The sequence below is a fragment of the Aegilops tauschii genome, chromosome 1 (genome assembly GCF_002575655.3).
Source record: "Aegilops tauschii subsp. strangulata cultivar AL8/78 chromosome 1, Aet v6.0, whole genome shotgun sequence".
NCBI lineage: Eukaryota > Viridiplantae > Streptophyta > Magnoliopsida > Poales > Poaceae > Aegilops > Aegilops tauschii.
Window position 1 is genome coordinate 30,881,377 of NC_053035.3, and position 21,457 is coordinate 30,902,833.

Consider the following 21,457-nt stretch of genomic DNA (forward strand, 5'->3'; position numbering starts at 1 on the left):
TCTTTTTTCCAAAAGTACAAATGGCGCACCGGGGCACAGTGCGCCATTGCTAGTTTTAACTAGTAATGGCGCACCAGTCACCCCGTGCACCACTACTATCATTTTTTGTTGCAAAACTACTAATGGCGCACCGCCAGCTGGTGCGCCATTAGTAACCAGGGTTACTAATGGCGCATTTGTGAGTGGTGCGCAATTAGTAACCTGGGACCAGCTAGATATTTTGGACAGCCACGTACACACTCACTTTCCCCACTTCATTCTCTTCACCTCCTCCTCCAAGCTTGTCTCGGCTGCCTCCTCCTCCTCACCTCATTTGCACCATAGATTCATCCAAATTAAGTGGTTAAATTACCTTTTTTGATAGGTAAGTAAGGGGAAAGCTTTCTTTATGTTGTAGATCTATTTTTTTCTCCCTCCAACAACGTGCTAATGCACTTTTTATGGCCTAGCTAGATCTATGTATGTTTGTGGTGTTGCATATGTTTGTGGTGTTGCATATATGTTTGTGTTTGCAGGTACCGGTATTTGAAATGCGATAGTTGCCAATATTTTGCCGGAAAGTTGATTCATTTCCGTTTCGGCGAGAATTTTGGCACTATGCATTCTTTTTGGTCAAATTTTTAGGCAAAGTCATGCCAAATTTTTACTTGGTTCTAAAATATCGTTTTTCTCTACCCCGCAGGCGAACATGGTCCGCACGATGACAGAAGGCATCGTGAATAGGTTTTTGTCCTCTGCGAAGGCCGAGATGCTTCAAAAGAACGAGATGGAGATAAGATGTCCGTGTCGAAGGTGCAAGCTGAGGAGCCTTATGCACCCGGATTCCATACAGGTGCGGGACCACCTGCTCTTGCGTGGTTTCATGGATGGCTATCGGTGGCAAGGTGATGAAGATGATTATGAAGTCGTCCATGGGGGCCGGGCAGGAAATGAGGAAGGGCAGCAAGACAACCGCGGCGAGGGCGGGCGAGAAGATGAAGAATCTCCAGGACATGATCACGAAGTAGATGCAGTACACAGTCATCATGTAGAAGATGCCAGACATGATGATGAGGAAGATGCCGGAGCAGATGAAGGGCATGATCATGAAGATGAAGATGCCAGAGCAGACGATGATGGACCATCGATGGGCTGGGTGCAGGACCCTCATATTCAAGAGCTGCTTCTCAAGCAGACGGATAACGCAAGAGCTGCCGCCCGAGAGAAAGCCAAGCTGGATCAACTGGAGATAGACGCGGTTACTCCATTGTATGAAGGATGCAGACCCGAGGATACCCGCCTGAAAGTAACGCTCATGGCTCTGGAGATGAAGGTAAAACACAAAATGACCGACGCATGCTTCGACGAGAACATGTTATTCTGGCATGAACGTCTTCCCAAGGGGAACAGGTGCCCGACCAGTTTCGAGGAGGCGAAGAAAATGATGTGTCCTCCGAATTTACCGCACGTGAAATACCATGTGTGCATGAACAATTGCATCATTTATCGGGACGAGCACGCGGAGTCTACCATATGTTCGGTGTGCGGCGTCACTCGATACAAGAAGAGGATGAAAGCTCCTCGAAAAGTGGTGTGGTACTTTCCGATCACTCCTCGTCTGCAGCGGTATTTCACGGACCCTAAGGTAGCAAAGCTCTTGCATTGGCACGCGGATAGGGAGGAGAAGAACGAGAAGATGACACAAATGATCCGGAGATAAATAAAAAAGACAAGATGCTGAGTCACCCAAAGGATGGGAGCCAGTGGCAAGCGTTGAACTTCGAACACCCAGAATTTGGGAATGATCCAAGGAACATCGTGCTGGGTGCGAGCACCGATGGAGTCAATCCGTTTGGCAGCCAGAGAATCACACATAGCACCTGGCCTGTGTTTGTGTGGATGTACAACCTTCCCCCCTGGTTGTGCATGAAGAGGAAGTACATTCACATGAGTATGCTAATTGAAGGGCCGAAACAACCAGGGAACAACATCAATCTGTATCTAGGGCTGGTGAAAGAGGAGCTAGACACGCTGTGGAAAACGCCGGCCAATACGTGGGACGCCGCAGAGAAAGAATATTTCTCTATCAGAGCCGCACTGCTCACGACGGTGCACGACTATCTTGGGTACGGATATGTCGCGGGGCAGGTGGTCCACGGATTTTCTGGATGCATCAGGTGCATGGATGACACAACGTATTGCCAGCTAGATAGAGATCCGGGGTCTTCGAAAACCGTGTTCATGGGACATCGAAGGTGGCTTCGTGACGATGACTCATGGAGGAAACGCAAGGATTTGTTTGATGGTGAAATCGAAACCCGAAGACGCCCGCGTACGAGGAGCGGCGAGGAAATAGACGAGCTATTGAAAAATTGAAAAGATTGCCCACTGCCGGGAAAGAAGCAAAAGGCGCCAGAGCCGGGAAAGAAGTGAAAGGCGCAAGAGCCGCTGCTGAAGGTATGGCAAACGAGGTCTGTTTTCTGGGACTTGCCGTACTGGAAGATCCACCGTGTGCCTCACAGCCTTGATGTCATGCATATCACGAAGAACGTGTGTGAGAGTCTGCTTGGTACCCTGCTCAACATGCCAGAGAGGACCAAAGATGGGCCGAAAGCAAGGGCAGACTTGAAATCAATGGGCATCAGGGAGGAGCTTCACGCTAATGATGATGATGATGAGGCGAAGCAGGACACGGAAAGTCGTCGCAAAGGCAAAAAGGCCAAGAAGACCGGAAATGACTTCCCTCCCGCGTGCTTCACTCTAAGTCAGGAGGAGATCGATCAGTTTTTCACCTGCCGTAGGAGTAAAACTTCCTTACGGTTACGCGGGGAAGATAAGCAGATACCTAGACTCAGCGAAGGAGAAGTACAGCGGGATGAAGTCTCACGACTGTCACGTGCTGATGACGCAGATACTTCCAGTTGCAATCCGTGGGATCATGGACGCGCACGTCCGTGAAACGCTATTTGGCCTATGCAACTTTTTCGACATCATCTCTCGAAAGTCGGTTGGTGTGAGGCAACTCAGAAGGCTACAGGAAGAGATCGTGGTGATACTATGCGAGCTTGAGATGTACTTCCCGCCCGCATTCTTCGACGTTATGGTGCATCTGCTGGTCCATATCGTGGAGGATATCATCCAACTCGGGCCGACGTTCCTGCACAGCATGATGCCTTTCGAAAGGATGAATGGTGTCATCAAAGGATACATTCGCAACATGTCACGTACAGAGGGAAGCATAGCCAGGGGCTTTCTAACCGAAGAGTGCATCTCCTACTGCACGAATTATCTGGGAATCGAGAACCCCGTTGGTCTGCCCGTCAACAGGCACCTCGGCAGGCTCGCTGGATGGGGTCCCCGTGAGGGTCGCCACGAAATGCATGTCGACTTCGAGGTTCGACTCGCCGACTTTGAAACAAACCTAGTCGCGCTACAATGCATAGACATGGTCGATCCTTGGGTGGTAGAGCACAAAACCTTTATTGAGAAGACGTATAATGACCGAGGCCAACAGAGGACGGACGGAGATATAATCAAAGAGCACAACTCATGTTTCACGCGTTGGTTCAAGCAGAAGCTTTTGTCGTACCCTTTACATGAGGATTCTTCCGCGGAAGAACACCTCATATTCGCCTTGTCACAGGGCACCGAGCACAACCTGATGACGTATGAGGCGTACGATATAAACGGCTACACATTCTACACCGAGGGAAAGGATATGAAGAGCGATGGTTATCAGAACTCCGGGGTAACGATGGAATCCTACACCGGTAACGACAAGGACAGATACTACGGAAGGATCGAGAAGATCTGGGAGCTGAGCTACACTGGAGAGAAGGTCCCGATGTTCCGTGTTAGATGGGCCAAGAGCGTCCTAAAAGAAGACCGGTATTTCACCACCATGGTTATACCCGAAGCCAAATCCAAGACCGCGGGCGCAAACGTCACTGCGGAAAATGAGCCATGGGTACTGGCTTCCCAAGTGGACCAATGCTTCTTCATTACCGACCCGTCAAAGCCCAGTCGTGTTGTCGTGAGGAGAGGCAAAAGGAAGATCATCGGAATGGATGGAGTCGCCAACGAGCAAGACTTCGACAAGTACGGCGACCCGAAGATGGAACATGACGACGACGATGAAGTACCAGCATACACAGCAAGAAGAAGCAGGACCACCCTACCTAAAGGACGTCCGTTCAAGAGAAGAACTCCATTTACGAAAAATAAGGGCAAGAATATTGTGAACAGATAGCTAGCTAAGATCGATTGTATTTAAATTGTAGCCTTCATTTCTCGATTGTATTTCGACATATTGAAATGATATTTCTTCTGTTCTATTGTCCTCATGAATATGTATTTATGTTTATTATGGTATTGAATTTCTAACTCAGAAAAAGTATTGAATTTGTTAATATTGAATATTCATGAGGACACTCGATCTCGATCCCCCTCCATCTCGATCGCTATCCCCCCTCGCTAGATCCCCCTCGCTGCCGAGCACCCCCCGCACCCTCCCCCGCTCCACCGCCGCCGCCGACCCCCGCGCACCCTCCCCCGCTCCACCGCCGCCGAGCACCCCCGCACCCTCTCCCACTCCACCGCCGCCGCCGACCCCCCGCACCCTCCCCTGTCTCCTCGATCGGTTCCCCCGAACGGAATCGGCCGAGCGCACCACCCATCGCCGAGGGGGTGAATTAGGCAACAAAAAATCCTAAAAAAATTACTAATGGCGCACCGCTAGGGGGTGCGCCATTGCTATACAAAAAAAAACATTACTAATGGCGCACCTCTATGGGATGCGCCATTACTGTGCAAAAAAAGATTACTAATGGCGCACCGCCAGGGGGTGCGCCATTGCTATCAAAAAAATTTACTTATGGCACTCCGCTCGGGGGTGCGCCATTGCTAACCCTTCCCCCCCCCCACAAAAATCCCCAATCCCCTTTCTATCTTCCCCATCTCTCACCCACCTACTGCCCCGACCCGTACTGCACCGCCGCCGCCCCTGCGCCCCCGTGCCCCCACCGCCTCCCCCACTCCAACGACCACCGCGCCCGCTTCGACGAGCAGGGCCAGCGCTAGGGTTCCAGCGCCGCCGCCGGATCAACGCCCCGCCTCCACAAGGAGAGGAGGAGCCCCGCCGCCGCCACCGAGGGCAAGAGGCCACCGCCGCCACCGAGGGGACGAGCCCCGCCGCCACGGAGAGGAGGAACATCGCCGCCAGGTCTTCAACGCCCCACCGCCGCGAGAACGTCGACGTCCTCCTCCGCCGGTTCGAGGTGATTCCTACCCTCTTCTCCACTTCTCCATCTCCTCCCCTGCAAACCCTAGGGCCGACTCTTCTTGCCCCCGGGCTCCTCTGCCATGCCCTGGGCTCCTCTGCTGCTCCTGCCCTTGGGCACGCATCAGCCTGCGCGCTGCCTTTGATTTGGGGGGGAGCTGGTGGTGGTGGTCCATGCTGATGCCACTGCTGCCTCCCCCTCTCCCGCTCATGTCCGTGTCATTGTTGCTTGGCCACAGGAACGTGCCCTCCTCTTCCTCGCCGTCCTCTTCTCGCCGGCCTGGACCTGGCTCTGCCTGCTCTGGCTCTGGATGCAGCAAATCTGAAACTGATAGTCTAGTATTCCTTGGGATGCAGCAAATCTTTGGGATTAGGATTCTTTCCTTTGTGGTTTGCTGGAACATTAGTGTAGGATTAGGATTCTTTCCTTTGTGGTTTGCTGGAACAGTAGTTGCATTTAGAGAAACAAGAAAAGGGTCTGTAAAATACTCCTGTCAAGATGATATTCTATGCTGTGCACCAAATCTTTGGGATTAGTGTTCAGTATGCATCAGTACGAAAACAAAATCAAGAGACTGTCTTTGCTTTTGGCTTAAGAATTTCTATACTGTGCTGTGTGCAGCCTTAGATGACATGCCATTCATACTCTTGTCCCCAGTATTTGACTGCTGCTACTAGGATTATTTCATGGAGTATTTGATGATTGGGCCGAGAAACAGTGCAATTCTGCTAGTAGGATCGACTAGGCCAAAAAACACACTGATGATTACTGCAAACAAACAATTTGCATCATACTCCGCTTTAAGAGGAAAGGAGACCTGAACTTGCAAATGCTAGAATTTGACAATAGGAGTAGAAACTGTAGCATTTCAGGCAAGTACTATTAACAACCTTGTTAACATGGGCTCTGCTACGGTCTAGGAGCACCTACCTTCATTTGAGTGTGATTTCTGAAATTTCATGCTTGCGGTGATGCAGTGTGCTTGGACGGGAGCGCGCCGGGGTACCATCTGCAGAGAGGTACCACTTGTAAGTATGCAGATTATCTATAGTGAAACATAATGCTATGGCAGTGTGATGTAGTGCTGTCTGTGTAGTAGTACTTAATCCTGGGAAGAACTATATTGTGAATTTTTCAAACTACATACTAATGAATAAACAGAAGAAAACCAGGCTTTGTTGTGAATTTTTCAAACAAAAAACTGAGACTACACAATAATATTATGAATTGCTTGCTTGCTACTGTTTTTATTCAAAAATTATTGGAGTTTATATCATATATATTGCTGGCATGTATTTCATATGTTCTGTAGCATTAAGGCTACATAGCATTGGTTTTGTCTCCGACCATCATGTCGTGATGATATTGTGGGGTGTTGTGGGGTTGCAGAGGCCCTTGAGTTTGCCGGAATGTCGATTAACCTCTGTTCCGGCAAATTTGGGTACTCCATATGTCCTATTTTCAGCAAAGGTCATGCTGAAATTTTCCGTGAATTTTAGCATGACTTTGTTAAAAATAGGACATATGGGGTACTTGCGACTAATGCATGGGCCGGGGTATCTTAGTACTTAATTAAGTAGGATCAACTGCCCCTTTATTCTTGCTGCATTAAACCATAGGTGGCAATAGAGCCAAGTGATCAACCTCGAAGGCGTCATTCTGGCAAACCCAGATAAGGATAACTTCCTCGTGCCTTACTTTCCCGAGTAAGTCATCCCCTCATCGCCCCGTAACATATGATTTCTTAGATTTCGATCTTTCTTTTTTGTTCTAACACTCCGTGTTTTGTGTAGTGACACACATTGCACACTCATCCTCTTAAGCCCAAAATTTTCCATGGCCACGTATTTCGACCCGGACCATGAGTCGAAGATAGACTACACAAATATCAAGAAAGTTCTTGATGATGCTCTCCCCGGCTACGCCAGATCTGGAGGCACCTTCAAGAGGCCAATTCGTACGTACGGCAAGCATGTGTTCACCCACAATATGACGTTCCCCTGCGTCAAGCAGCCGCCTGGCGGTCAGAAGGATGCCTACTACGCCCGCCATCACATGCGGGCCATCGTACGGGACCATAATCACCTTCTGCTACCAAATAATCTCAAAGATTGGGCCACACGCTTGTCGGCAATCCAGGACGCAGACATCAGACAATAATTCTTTCGCATCCAGTCGGAGTTTGCGGAAATCATCCATCAAGATGTCCTTCGTACCTCGGGGCAGTTCTACCTCAGATCTCAACCGTCCAACAGTGAGATAGAAACAACGCTACAAATGCAGGCTGACAACGCCCGCGGTTTCATGACCATCACGAAAGACGGCGGCTTCATCCACTCTCCGGTCCCTGAGTCGAGTCGAAAATAGTGTAATATTAAACTTTAATGAACTTGTATGTCTCTTTGGTTTGGACAGTCGTTCAACTTATATGTAATCGATGCTATTTATTAGTCGGACCATGAATCGTGCTATTAATGTGTTGCTTTTCTCTTCCGATCCTTTTGTTGCATACTTATATATTGCTTATGTATTGTCTGTGAATTGCTACTAACGTTTTGTTTGGCTAGTGCATAGAGATGCCATCGTATGTCGTGTACAAGGGTAAGGTTCCCGGAGTCTACGACGACTGGGAGGAGTGTCGGAGACAGGTTAACCATTTCAGCGGTAACAGTTATAAAGGGTACACCACTAGGGCGGAGGCGGAAGCTAGATATGCGCGCTATCTAGCGGGAGAGAGGAGGGAGCGGAGGAGGAACCGGATGAAGACCAGTTTCATCGCGATGATGCTAATCGTGATGACCGCAGCTCTCTTCTATGTGATGGTAGTTTAGATGATCGATATCGACTTGTAATGTGAAGACAAACTCGCTACTCGCGGTTTCGAGACTTGTAATGTTCTAACTTTGTTCGGTCTTTTGAATTCGGAGACTAATATGATGAATTGTATTCAGAGACTAATCTTCTATTGTATTCGATAACTCTGCTGTTTATATGTTGTGCTGTCTATATTCTCTGCAGTAATATGTTTTCTAACCTGTGCAAATATCAGAAAAGAAAAAAATCCCTAATATTCATACTAGTGGCGCACCACCCAGCACTTTATTGGCGCACTGCAAAATGCACACTAGTGGCGCATCATCAACAAGTGTGCCATTAGTAAGCCAGAGCACATGGTTAAATATGCCCCCCTGGGAGGCATACTAATGGCGCATCGTATGGTATACTAATGGCGCACTACCTGGTGCGCCATTAGTAAAAAAAATTAATGGCGTGATGCTAGTGGCACACCTGTAGTGCGCCATCAGTAAGCAAAACAGGTGCGCCACTAGCAGGCCTTTTCCTAGTAGTGTAGTAGTGGTGTTATCGACCTCGGCCAGAGATCCTTTCTCGACTCCCTGCGAGAAAGCAATCCCAGAGACATACTATCCATTTCTCATATCCATGTCTCATCTCAAGTATCCAGTTCTAGTTGTATCGATCGGGATACAACTCCAAGTGTCCGTTACCGTAGGACAGCCTATTGATAGATGTTTTCTTCCCTGTAGGGGTGCACCAACTTACCCACCACGCTCGATTAACTCTGTCCGGACACACTCTCCTGGGTCATGCCCGGCCTCGGCCAAACAATACGCCGCAACCCGACCTAGGCTTAATAGAGAGGCCAGCACGCCGGACTAAACCTATGCCCCCAGGGGTCATGGGCCATCTCCCCGGGAACTCCTGCATGTTGCGAGGGCAGCCGGTGAGCTGACCTAGCTACCTCCTTACAAAGGCAGCTGCTTACCAGTCCAACCCGGCGCGCGCCGCTCAGTCGCTAACGTCTATTAAGCTTCGGCTAATGCATACGACGCAGAACGCCCATACTATGCCCACGTGATGGTTAGTGCTATCAGGCCAGAGGCCCCTCGGATCAAATATCCAAATCGTACTGAATTAGGAATGCGCGGTAACAAGAAGAGACTCACGAAAGATGTGACCCCGTTGCCCCGTCTCGAGGACTTGCGGCAAGGGCTAAGAATGCCCGGCCATGCCTCGTAATTATCTCGCGGGCACCCTCCAGGTCAACCCGTCTCCACATCACTCGCAAATATGCTCGCGCGGGTACCCCTCAGGGCCGACCCGTCTTTAGTAACAGGGTTCAATGTAAATTCATAGTAACCATAGTAACCGTGTGTCCAAACATCAAGGGGAAAACCCGAGGAATCACCCCCGGTGAATTCCACTCGATGTAATCAATCAAGGTGAACGTAAGAGGGATCACCCTTGAGGTTCACACTTGAGGGGTTGCACGACAGAGTCGTATCGGAAGTGGTTAAAGAGCAAATCACCCCCGATGACCACGACCGAATAGCTACACTACAGGGTTAACATCAGAAGTGCTGATGAGGTCTCACCCCCGGTACTCGATAGTAACCCAGTAGTGTCGAGCAACTAAGGGGAAGTGATGTGCGGTGCCGGGGCCTGGCCTTCGATCCCGTTGATCGGGTCTTCGATGATGAAGCAGGGGCAACAAGGACAACATGGGGGTCACTAATGAATCACTGACCAACCTATAGTAAGCAGTTTAGGATAAGCAGGTAAGGTACAATGAGCAGGTTACAAAAGCAGGCTATGCATCAGAATAGGAGCAAACAATAACAGTAGCAAAATCTAATGCAAGCATGAGAGAATGGAATGGGCGATATCGGGATGATCAAAGGGGGGGCTTGCCAGGTTGCTCTGGCAAGGAGAGTTCGTCGTCGACGTAGTCGATCACACGGGCAGCATCGGTCTCGGGGTCTACCGGAGAGAAAAGGGGGAAGAAACAGTAAATATAAAGTAAACATAGAAACGCTAAGCATGACATGACAATAAGCAGAACTAGGGTCGACCTAACGTAGTAATACACGTTGCAGACGGAGGGGATAAACATCCGAGGATGAATTCCCGACGTTAGGTGGATTCCGGAAAAAGGAAAAGAGGGGGAAAGTTCCAAGTTCCTCATGCTAGGGGCATGTGACAGATGAACGGACCACGTATTCGGATTTGTTGGATTTTTGTGAGCAACTTTCATGTATAAAGCATTTTCATCCGAGCTACGGTTTATTTTCTATGAATTTTCAAAGATTAAAGCATATAATGAAATTATTTAAATTAACAAATTAATAGAAAATAAAAAAAGACCTCAGCATGACGTATGTGTGACGTCAACAGTCAACAGGACGGCTGACCAGGTCAAACTGACCAGTGGGTCCAGTGGGACCCACATGTCAGCCTCTGTTAGTTTAACAGTGGATTAAACTAATCTAACTAAGCAAATTAGGGGTGTGGGCCCCATATGTCAATGAGTGTTTCGGCTAGTATAATTACTTTTTTTTATAAATACGTTTATTAAACTAATTATCAAAGTGGGGGCCCACATGTCTGTGACAGAAGCCGGCCCAGTCAGCCTTGACCTCGGTCAACTTGTCAAAGTGGGGCCCCTGGGCCCACTAGTCAGTGGCCCAGGCGGTGCCACGCAGGTGCCACGTCGGTGACGTCGCCGGAATCATGCCGGTGACCATTCCCGCGACGGAAGTTCGCCGGAGTTGCTTGGATTTCCTGCACAGTGCACCATTTCGCGCGTTTTCGGTTGCGTTCGAACGATTAGATCATCTCGCGTCGAGGCTGCATGCCGGAGTGGAGCTCAACGACCGGAGTGGAGCTCAACGACGACTGCGGGCGGCGCCGGAATACGGGCATCTCCGAAAACTACGCTATGGGCTTCGTTCTAGCTAAGAAACAGCGCTAGCGGGCTCTACGGACCTCCGGCAACTCGACGGAGGCCACGGCTTGGCTCGGAGAAGGACGGGGTGAGCGCAACGAGCTTGCGGTCGAGGCTGCATGCGGCAATGGCGACGGCGGCACCGCGAGCCATCTACGGTGCATGAGGAGGAACCAGAGGAAGGAGGAGGGTGCGGAGCCTTACGGCGCGGCACACGGAGGCCCTCGAGTGAACGGGAGCGCAGAGTGGAGGCGGAATCGATCACGGCGCACGGCGGCGAGCGAGGTTGGGGAAAAGCTTGAGCCAGCCGTTGCAGGGCACTCCAGCTCATCCTGAAGCGCGGGGTCGACGAGGACGACGTAGAGGGAGCTCGGGGACTCGGCGGCTCGACGAACGGTGGTCGGGGCCATGCCTACGGCGAGGCTTCGGCGGCGATCTCGCTCGGGCGAGGGGGGAAGTAGAGAGAGCGGCCGAGATGAAGAGTGGAGTGGGTGGAGGTAGTTGGGGGGGGGGGGGAATATCTGGGGCGGGGGGGGGGGGGCCTCGGTGGAGGCCTTATCCACCGAGTAGCGCTGTCGGCGAGCTGGCTTGGCGGCGATGGTGGGTGCGCCTCGGTCGCTTGAACAGAGAACGGGGGAGAAGGAGGAGGCCGTGGTGGGCTGGGCTCTAGGCACTGTGCACTTAGGCCAGTGCACAGTGGCCTTTTTTATTTTCTTTTTACCGAAAGGGGTTTAGTAATATTTTCAGCTTCCATAAGATTTTGCAAAAATGTGAAACTTGGTCACATAATTACTTTGCAATATCCAGCACTGCCACAAAAAGTTTGGGCATTTTTGGAGTTCATTTGAATTTCCTCGATAATGAAAAGGGCATTTTGAAGGCTGTTTTTGCTCTGTTAAAATGCATTAGGCCCATTTAGAGTTGATGATGATGTTGTGTTCCTTAACAGTAAATAGTTTTAGATTATTTTCTAAAAGGTGAACATTTTTTCAACAAGTTTTGATCAACTTCATTTTGCACTGTTTAATTTGAATGGAATTCAGAGAAGGAATTTGAAATGAGATATTATCCCAACATGATTAAGCTTCATAAGTCAAGATGACTTGGCACTGATCATAAGGGATTACTGTAGTGTGATGCGGGGGATGTTACAGGTACGCTGTAAACGGCCCCTGGGTTAGCGGGCTGTAAATGGGCTATATACGAACAGGCCATTAACAGGCATGCCGTGGGCCGGCCCGCCACCTTTTGACAAAGTCAAACGGGCCGGCCTTTTCACAGGAAGGGGCCTCTGTTGGACCGTGCCACGTGTTGACGTATCATAGGCGCTTTGGGTCCAATGAGTGGATGACATCTGTCCCCAACGGTGAGCCGACACGTGTTTCCTCCAGCCAGTGATGATTTTACACGTGGAAAATCCCCATTGGTCGGTGCTCTTAACGGGTTATCGGATCCAAAACCGGACCCGATAGCTTAACGGCGTTCCGTTACGGTGGATTTATCGTCCTGGAAGTGGACAACTTCCGTGATGATAAATTTGGTAATGTCATGGAACACTTCTACGACAGCACATGTATGACTATCTTGATTCTGTCATAAAATCGTCATGGATGTACATGCATGACAGAAAACGTGACCTACTGTGACAAACACGTATCATCACGGAAGTGTATTTTTTTGTAGTGAAAAAGCAAACGAAAAGACGAACGGAAGAGGGGCGAAGAAAAAGGCAAACCTTTTTGAAAATCATTTTAGAAGTGGGGGAGAGGAAAACAAGAGGAAAATGGCGAATAATGTAATGCAACAGATGAGAGTTTATGATGGGTACTTGGTATGTATTGACTTGGCATAGATCTCCCCGGCAATGGCGCCAGAAATTCTTCCTGCTACTTCTTGAGCTTGCATTGCTTTTTCCCTTGAAGAGGAAAGGGTGATGCAGCAAAGTAGATATTAAGTACTTCCCTCAGTTAGAGAACCAAGGTATCAATCCAGTAGGAGACAACGCACAAATCACCAATAACTGCACAAACAATCAAACACTTGCACCCAACGCGATAAAGGGGTTGTCAGTCCCTTCGCGGTCACTTGCAAAAAGTGAGATCTGATAGAGATAGATAAAACTAAACAAAAGATAAAGCAAATATTTGGGTTTTTGGTTTATAGATCGGAAAGTAAAAGATTGCAAAATAGTAGATCGGAAACTTATATGATGGAAAATAGACCCGGGGGCCATAGGTTTCACTAGAGGCTTCTCTCAAAATGTTAAATAATACGGTGGGTGAACAAATTACTGTCGAGCAATTGATAGAAAAGCGCAAAGTTATGATGATATCTAAGGCAATAATTATGAAATATAGGCATCACGTCCGTGTCAAGTAGACCGACTCCTTCCTGCATCTACTACTATTACTCCACATATCGACAGACTCTTGCCTGCATCTAGAGTACTAAGTTCATGAAGTACAGAGTAACGCTTTAAGTAAGATGACATGATGTAGAGGAATAAACGCAAGCAATATGGTGTAAACCCTATCTTTTTATCCTCGATGGCAACAATAAAATACGTGCCTCGCACCCCCTACTGGCACTGGGAGAGGACACCGCAAGATTGAACCCAAAGCTAAGCACTTCTCCCATTGCAAGAAAAACCAATCTAGTTGGCCAAACTAAATCGATAGTTCGAAGAGAATTACAAAGATATCAAATCATGCATAAAAGAGTTAAGAGAAGATTCAAATAATATTCATAAATAAGCTTATCATAAACACACCGCAAAAGAAGATTACATCGGATAGATCTCCAAGAACATCGAGGAGAACATGGTATTGAGAATCAAAGAGAGAGAAGAAGCCATCTAGCTATGGACCCGTACGTCTGGTAAACTACTCACGCTTCATCGGAAGGGCAATAGAGTTGATGTAGCAGCCCTTCGTGATGGAATTCCCGTCCGGCAGGATGCCGGAAAAGGCCCCAAGATGGGATCTCATGGGAACAGAAGGTTGCGGCGGTGAAAAAGTGTTTTCGTGGATACTTCTAGTGGTTTGGAAATATATGTGAAGATATAGGAGGAAGATCTAGGTTAGGAGGCCACCAAGGGGCCCACAAGGTAGGGGGCGTGCCCTACCCCCCGGGTGCACCCTCCACCCTTGTGGCTGCCTCGTGGCTCTTCTGACTTCCACTCCAAGTCTCTTGGGTGTCTGCTGGTCATAGAAAACTCATCACGAAGTTTTTATTCCTTTTGGACTCCATTTGGTATTCCTTTTCTGCGAAGCTCAAAAACAAGGAAAAAAACAAAAACTGGCACTGGGCTCTACGTTAATAAGTTAGTCCCAACAATAATATAAAATAACATATTAATGCCTATAAAACACCCAAAACAGATAATATAATAGCATGGAACAATAAAAAATTATAGATACATTGGAGACGTATCAATGAACCCGCTGATGATCTTGGTCGGGCCATTGTTGATGCAAAGAAAAACTGTGCAAGTGAAAAGGAGAGGCTGAAGTTGCAGTGCATGTTAGAGGATCACAAGAAATTGTTCTACCCAAATTGCAAAGCTGACAAGAAAAAGATGGGCACCGCACCGGAATTGCTGCAATGGAAGGCAGAGAATGGTATATCTGACAAGGGATCTGAAAAGTTGTTGATAATGTTAAAGAAGATGCTTCCAAAGGACAACGAATTGCCCGACAGTACGTATGAAGCAAAGAAGGTTGCCTGCCCTCTAGGATTAGAGGTGTAGAAGATACATGCATGCCCTAATGCTTGGATCCTCTACGTGGTGAGTATGAGGATTTGAATGCATGCCCGGCATGCGGTGCGCTGCGCTATAAGATCAGACGCGATGACCCTGGTGATGTTGAGGACGAGCGCGCCAGGAAGAAGATTCCTACCAAGGTGATGTGGTATGCTCCTATAATACCACGATTGAAACATTTGTTCCAAAACAAAGAGCATGCCAAATTGATGCGATGGCACAAAGAAGACTATAAGAAAGCCGAGAAGTTGAGAGTACCCGCTGGCGGATCGCAGTGGAGAAAAATTGAGAGAAAGTGGGGGGATTTTGCATATGACACAAGGAACATATGGTTTCGTCTAAGCGCAGACGGCATAAATCCTTTTGGGGAGCAGAGTAGCAATCATAGCACCTAGCCTGTGACTCTATGCATGTATAACCTTCCTCATTGGTTGTGCATGAAGCGGAAGTTCATTATGATGCCAGTGCTCATCCAAGGACCTAAGCACCCCGACAATGACATTGATGTGTACCTAAGGCCATTAGTTCATGAACTCTTACAGCTGGGGAATGAAAAAGGTGTACGTGCATGGGATGAGCACAATCAGGAGGAATTTGACCTACATGCGTTGCTGTTTGTGACCATTAATGATTGGCCTACTCTCTGTAACCTTTCAGGACAGACAAACAAGGGATACCGCACATGCACGCATTGTTTAGATGATACCAACAGTATATATTTGGATAATTGTACTAAGAATGTGTACCTGGGACATCGTCGATTTCTTCCGAGAAGGCATCCCGTAAGAAAGAAAGGAAAGCATTTCAAATGTGGGGCAGATCACCGGAAGAAGCCTCGCTACCGTACTGGTGATAATGTACTTCATATGGTCAAGGATTTAAAAGTAATCTTTGGAAAGGGTCCTGGCGGACAATCTGTTCCGAATGACGCTAACGAACGCGCACCCATGTGGAAGAGGAAATCTATATTTTGGGACCTACCCTATTGGAAAGACCTAGAAGTCCGCTCTGCAATCGACGTGATGCATGTGACGAAGAATCTTTGTGTGAACCTGCTAGGCTTCTTGGGTGTGTATGGTAAGACAAAAGATACACCGGAGGCACGGGAGGACCAGCAACGTATGCACAGAAAAGACGGCATACATCAGGGTCATGCCACCTACACTCTTACCAAAGAAGAGCATGAAATCTTCTTTGAATGCCTGCTCAGTATGAAGGTCCCATCTGGCTTCTCATAGAATATAAAGGGAAGAATAAATATGGCAGAGAAAAAGTTCCAGAACCTAAAGTCTCATGATTGCCACGTGATTATGACGCAACTGCTTCCGGTTGGCTTCTACCGGAAAACGTTCTATTAGCCATTGTGAAGCTATGTGCATTCCTCAATGCAATCTCTCAAAAGGTAATCGATTACTACTGCAGGATTCTGCTAACGCAAACTATTATCAGAGACCCTTTGAGAAACTGTGTGCGATGCAATAATCGCAAACGGTGTTGTATGAAAACTGTCAGAAATGTATAAAACGTTTGCGATGACGAATGCGTCAAACACGGTTCAGGTTTTAGTTGCGTGTGCGATGAAGGGCATACAATTCAGTTCAATTAACTGTTTGCAATGAGGAGGAACAAAAGAAACAGGCAGCCAGATGAAGGCGTGTGTGATAGACAGCATAAGGTTCACTCAAATGAACTATTTGTGATTAGGCAACACAAAAGAAACGGGCAGCCAGATGAAGGTGTGTGCGATATACAGCATACAGTTCACTCGGATGAACTTTTTGTGATTAGGCGACACAAAAGAAACGGTCAGCCAGATCAAGGTGTGTGCGATATATGCATGCGGTTCACTCGGCCGTTGTCGTCAATATGTGACCTCTGTGGCAACCGTTCGCTCCCCAGGCGCCTCTTCGTGTACCGTGGCAACCGTCCACCGCCTCTTCGCCGTTCCCTCTTGATTTGGAACTGCTGTCGCATGCTCTTCCTCCGTCCATTTGCCTTCACCCTTCCTTCTGCCATTGTTCGATCATCTTCTCCATGGAGGGAACAGGGCGGAAATGACCCCGTTATTCTTGCCCTGATCTGAAAGATGACATGGTGGAGGAACTCATTGATCTGTGCGACGTCATCACCTAGGCTAGCATGGAAGGTTTGTTCAACACCATTCTCGATTCAACTAATAACATCATTACAAGGAACCCAAGGGTCCAGGAGCGGTTTGATCTCCCCTATCTTCTTCGCCGTGACCCTGCTGACTGGCGCGGGGACGAGGGAAGCCTCGCCTTGTGCAAGTTGATGCCGCTTGATAATGATACGTATGATGTTAAGATGCCATCGCTTGAGGGCAAATGGAGATTGGGTTGTTTATATTGGGTACAACTGCGAGTGGGAACTTGTGAATGTGTACAATCGTCACCGGGTTCCACTTCCAAAAATCTCAGATGACTGCCAAGAGGTTGAGTACACCGGTATTCTACGTGAGTTCAAATACGATCATGGTGACTGTCGTCTATGGAAGATAGCAATTTGTCGAGTTCCCAACCGCTCTTAGGATTACTCCAACTATGAAGCTGTTGCTATCTTCGACAAGATTGTTGCCTTCCTTACTTCCAGCCTCGATGGATATTGCTCAAAAATCAGTTTCTGTACCCGGATGAGTACTGTGATGCAATTCAATACGAGGGTCTTGTGTTTGCTGCCACCACTCGTGGCACTATTTTTGCGTGGAATCATCATGCTTTCGTTACGTTTGTCTTCCACTGTAATTATAATTGTTTCATCCACATGCATGTGGGTTAGCTAGTTTCCCTTTACTAATTAATTAACCTTCTTGTGTTTCCAAAGTCCTATGAACATTCCACCACCTATACTTGAAATTTTTTATAACCAAGGGGGAGATGACGATGCTGATGATCACGAGCATGAGGACGAGCAGGACCCATATAATTAGTGGCGCCTGGCAACTTATTCTGATGGATCACCTCTTCTTGTCTGTATACAGGGCACTGCTGATGTTACTAAGGAAGCAGGTGTTGTCTCGCATGGTCGCACTATCCGGACCTATTCCAACATCCGTTGCAGGGTATTCGGGATGGATACTAGTGTGCTAGCACCAACACCTTCTCCCTGGTTCAGTATTGAAAGTCTTGGAGTTAACTCGCTCTTCCTTGGACAAAACTATCCAATGATGGTGGAAGGCGATCCAGCTGCTCTTGACACAACATTACTACCATTTATGAGAAGCAACTGTATCTATACCTCAGACATTTCTATGCTTCCCTACCGTCCCAATATGGGTCCTGACATCGGCCGCTTCAGCCTGGATGATTAGTCCTGCGTTGGTCTCGAGATTGACAGTAGCTGGCCCTTCCTAGAGAATCACTTTTGGTTCAAAGCAAGCATTTCCAACGCCGACGAGTGGTTGAGCTGAAGTTCATTTCATCGCTTTGTTATTTGTTGTGTGAGAAAAACTTTACTAGAATGTTTTGTTGGAAATGATCTATAATCCAACGTGTATCCCAGTTGTCCTTGTGGGTTGATGACTTGTTGTATGTAATCAATGGTACATTTGTATATGCTTCCATCAACTCACGCCTGCTAGTGGTGTCCATATGAACAGTGCTAGTGATTTTAGTTGCAAAAATTAGATAGTGCTGGTGATTTTTAGCTGCATATTTTGACAAATCGCAGTGTTACAAGGTTGACAAATGGCAATGTTACTAGATAAACAAATGTCAATCTTTCCAGTTTGAAAAATGGCAACATACCCAAAATGACAGATATGCAAATCTTACGCAATTCTTTGTACGTGGTTGCACACGGGTCATGCAAAACAACCGTTTGCGTTGAAGGGATGCAGAAATCCTGCTCGGCACATTTCCCTTGGCTTCCTGGGGAAGCTGTCGGTTTGCATCCGGGTGTTCTAACTAAAACATTTGCGATGAGTGTTTTATATTGAAAAACCATTGACATTTTTTTCAAAAGAAAATCGTTTGATAAGTCTGTACATTAAGAGAGAAAAACGCAAGTTCGTTCAAACAATATCTTTGATTCAGTCACCACGCGAATTTATATTCATACGATCAAGAATTTGAGATACAGTATTAAGCCCTAAAAAAACTATTTCCGGCGGCGGCGTGCCGCGCCCTCGTTGTCGTTGTCATCCTTCGGGACGCCGTTGTTGAAGTCTTCAAGGCAGCACAAAATGTTCTTCACTTGTAAATCAAACATCATGTCATCGCGCGAACGACGGACGGGGTGCGGGAGGACGGCAACTGGCGCCGCTGAGAGGTAGCGGTCGACGGCAACGTCCCATGTCGCTGAGGGGGGCACGCGCACGGGCACGGGCACGGGCGAGGCGGGTGCAGCCAAACGCACGGGGGCCGGCGCCACGGTGGGTGGAGGGGCGCGCACGGGCACGGGCACGGGCGCTGGCGCTGGCATGTACACGAGCTCGCGGGTCTGTGGAGAGCTCCCTGACGCCCGCGGCTTCCAGCTGTGCGATAGTGCTCGGCGACCAGCCCGTCAATGCTATGGGGATGGTCGCTGGCGCGGGCGCGGGGATGGAAGCTGGGACCGGAGCGGGGGCAGCAACCGCCGTGGCCAGCTCGTTTTGGGCCATGTCCATGAGGCCCCATTCCTCCTTATTTTCTATCTCCTCCGGCTCAGAGTCGACTTCAACAAACTTGAAGACTAGTGGCAGATGATCGTTCTGCTCCATGGCGTTGGTGGAGGTCTGCGGGAGGGAGGGGAATGGGAGGCGAATAGTAAGGCCGCCCGTATTTAACAGCGGCTAGGGTGCCATTAATTGAGAGGAAGGCAGGCGACCATGGAAGTCAAAGGGCTCGCTTCTCAGTGATCCTGCATAGCGTATAGCTAGCACGCTTCCCGGTGAGCCTGCGCATTGGAGGACAGCTTGCACGCCTCTCGGTCAGCCTGCGCACCGGACTGCGCTCGGACGCCTCCCGTTCAGTCAAGGTCAAGCAGATGTCCGCACGACACCTCCTACAGCCAGTAAAACCAAGACACGTGGCGTCACGTGAATGGCTAACAAAATGCACGCGATTTGAATTCTACAAACGTTTGAGATATTAATGATAGCATGCCAAGTTTCATGAATTTAGACGAGTTTTGGATTTACTAGAATTTAAAAACTAGGCATCTCAATGCTTTGCCAGCAATCAACGGTGCCCTGGTGTTTGAAATTCATTCCCATTTCTTGCATGGGACCTAAGCATGCACCCAAGGACACAGATTTGATTTTTCAACCAATTTATATGCACTGGAGCATGTGCATGTAGTTCAAATTTTAGTTATGCACATAAATGCATTGAAAACTCAGTTAATGCATAATGTCCAAACGAACCCTGAAAAATCCTAAAAATTGACACAACACTCCTGTTGTTTTGTCTTGACACGAGAATTTTTTTGAAAGCAATAAGAGGCAATGGATATCGTTTCGTACCCAAAGGTGGGACGTTCCCTACCGAAACCATCATGCTTGTTGTGAGGAGCTCTGGTTTGTGAGAAGCGTATACCCGAACCTGCCCCGAATGGGACAATTTTTTTAACATTGCATGTTGATGCCGCTCCATGATAGCATGCCAAGTTTCATGAATTTCAGACGAGTTTTGGATTTACTAGAATTTAAAAACCAGGCATCTCAACGTTTTGCCGGCAATCAACAGTGCCCTGGTGTTTGAATTTCATTCTCATCTCTTCCATGGGACCTAGAAATTCACCCAAGGACACAGTTTTGATTTTTCAACCAACTTTAGTGCATTGGAGCATGTGCTTGTAGTTCAAATTTGAATTATGCACATAAAATGCCTAGAAAATCCAGTTAATGCATAAAAATGTCCAAACGAACCCCAAAAAATCACATAAATTGACACAACACTCCTGTTGTTCTATGTTGACACTAGAAATTTTTTGAAAGCAATAAGAGGCAACGGATATCGTCCCGTCCCCAAAGGTGGTACGTTCCGTATCGAAGCCATCATGCTTGTTGTGAGAAGCTTTGGTTTGTGAGAAGCTTATACCCAAACCTGCCCCAAATGGGACAAAATTTTCACTACGGCATGTTGATGCCGCTCCATGATAGCATGCCAAGTTTCATGAATTTCAGACAATTTTTGGATTTACTAGAATTGAAAAACCAGGTATCTCAACGTTTTGCCGGCAATCAACAGTGCCTTGGTGTTTGAAATTCATTCCCATCTCTTGCATGGGACCTAGAAATTCACCCAAGAACACACATGTGATTTTTCAAACAACTTTGGTGCATTGGAGCATGTGCTTGTAGTTCAAATTTGAATTATGCACATAAAATGCCTAGAAAACCCAGTTAATGTATAAAAAAGGCCAAACGAACCCCGAAAAATTCATTCCCATTTCTTGCATGGGACCTAAGCATGCACTAAAGGACACATATTTGATTTTTCAACCAATTTGTATGCACCACAGCATGTGCACGTAGTTTAATTTTGAATTGTGCACGTGAAATAGCTAGAAAACCAGTTTATTATATAAAATGCCCAAACGAACCCTGAATAATTCCAATTCTTTTACGACACACATATAGTTGCATGTTCACTTCAGATAAAAGGTCTAGCAATTCAAACAGCGTCCATAGCCGCTGCGACCCCATTTTGTATTTCAAATCAAGTAGATCCCACACAATTTATTATCACGAAC

At 47.7% G+C, this 21,457-nt stretch overlaps 1 protein-coding gene across 1 annotated transcript in view; it reads right to left on the reverse strand.

Moving 5' to 3' along the window:
• Positions 1-6,215: 6,215 nt before the first annotated feature.
• Positions 6,216-21,457, reverse strand: part of LOC141027160 (uncharacterized) — a 53,466-nt gene continuing 38,224 nt past the window's right edge. Inside the window, exon 3 of the mRNA XM_073504131.1 lies at positions 6,216-6,267. Coding sequence (XP_073360232.1) covers positions 6,216-6,267 — 52 coding nt within the window. The remainder of the gene's footprint in view (positions 6,268-21,457) is intronic.